Genomic DNA, 210 nt, shown 5'->3' with positions numbered 1-210 from the left:
CCCCCCCCACTCCCTCCCACCGCGCACCGAGCAGCCGCCCGCTCCGGCCAGCCCGGTCCCGGGGCGACGAATCCCCTCCGGGCGGCTCCTTTCGCTCTCCCTCAACCCCACGGTGCCGCGGCCTCGCGGATGGGCCGAGTCGCACCGGCCTCCTTCCCGCCGCCATTTTCTTCACGGCGGCTCCTCACAGGAGCCTGCGCAGGGCGGGGG

The 210-nt window shown here is 76.2% G+C and overlaps 1 protein-coding gene across 1 annotated transcript in view; it reads right to left on the bottom strand.

Moving 5' to 3' along the window:
- The window catches only part of SRRM1 (serine/arginine repetitive matrix 1), an 18,109-nt gene extending 17,943 nt beyond the window's left edge, over positions 1-166 (bottom strand). The window contains exon 1 of the mRNA XM_010576347.1: positions 21-166. Coding sequence (XP_010574649.1) covers positions 21-166 — 146 coding nt within the window. The remainder of the gene's footprint in view (positions 1-20) is intronic.
- Positions 167-210: the final 44 nt, after the last annotated feature.

Source organism: Haliaeetus leucocephalus, unplaced genomic scaffold (assembly GCF_000737465.1).
Source record: "Haliaeetus leucocephalus isolate CR32 unplaced genomic scaffold, Haliaeetus_leucocephalus-4.0 Scaffold517, whole genome shotgun sequence".
Classification (NCBI taxonomy): domain Eukaryota; kingdom Metazoa; phylum Chordata; class Aves; order Accipitriformes; family Accipitridae; genus Haliaeetus; species Haliaeetus leucocephalus.
The sequence above is the reverse complement of the archived record's forward strand: the minus strand, read 5'-3'. Positions and strand labels throughout refer to the sequence as shown.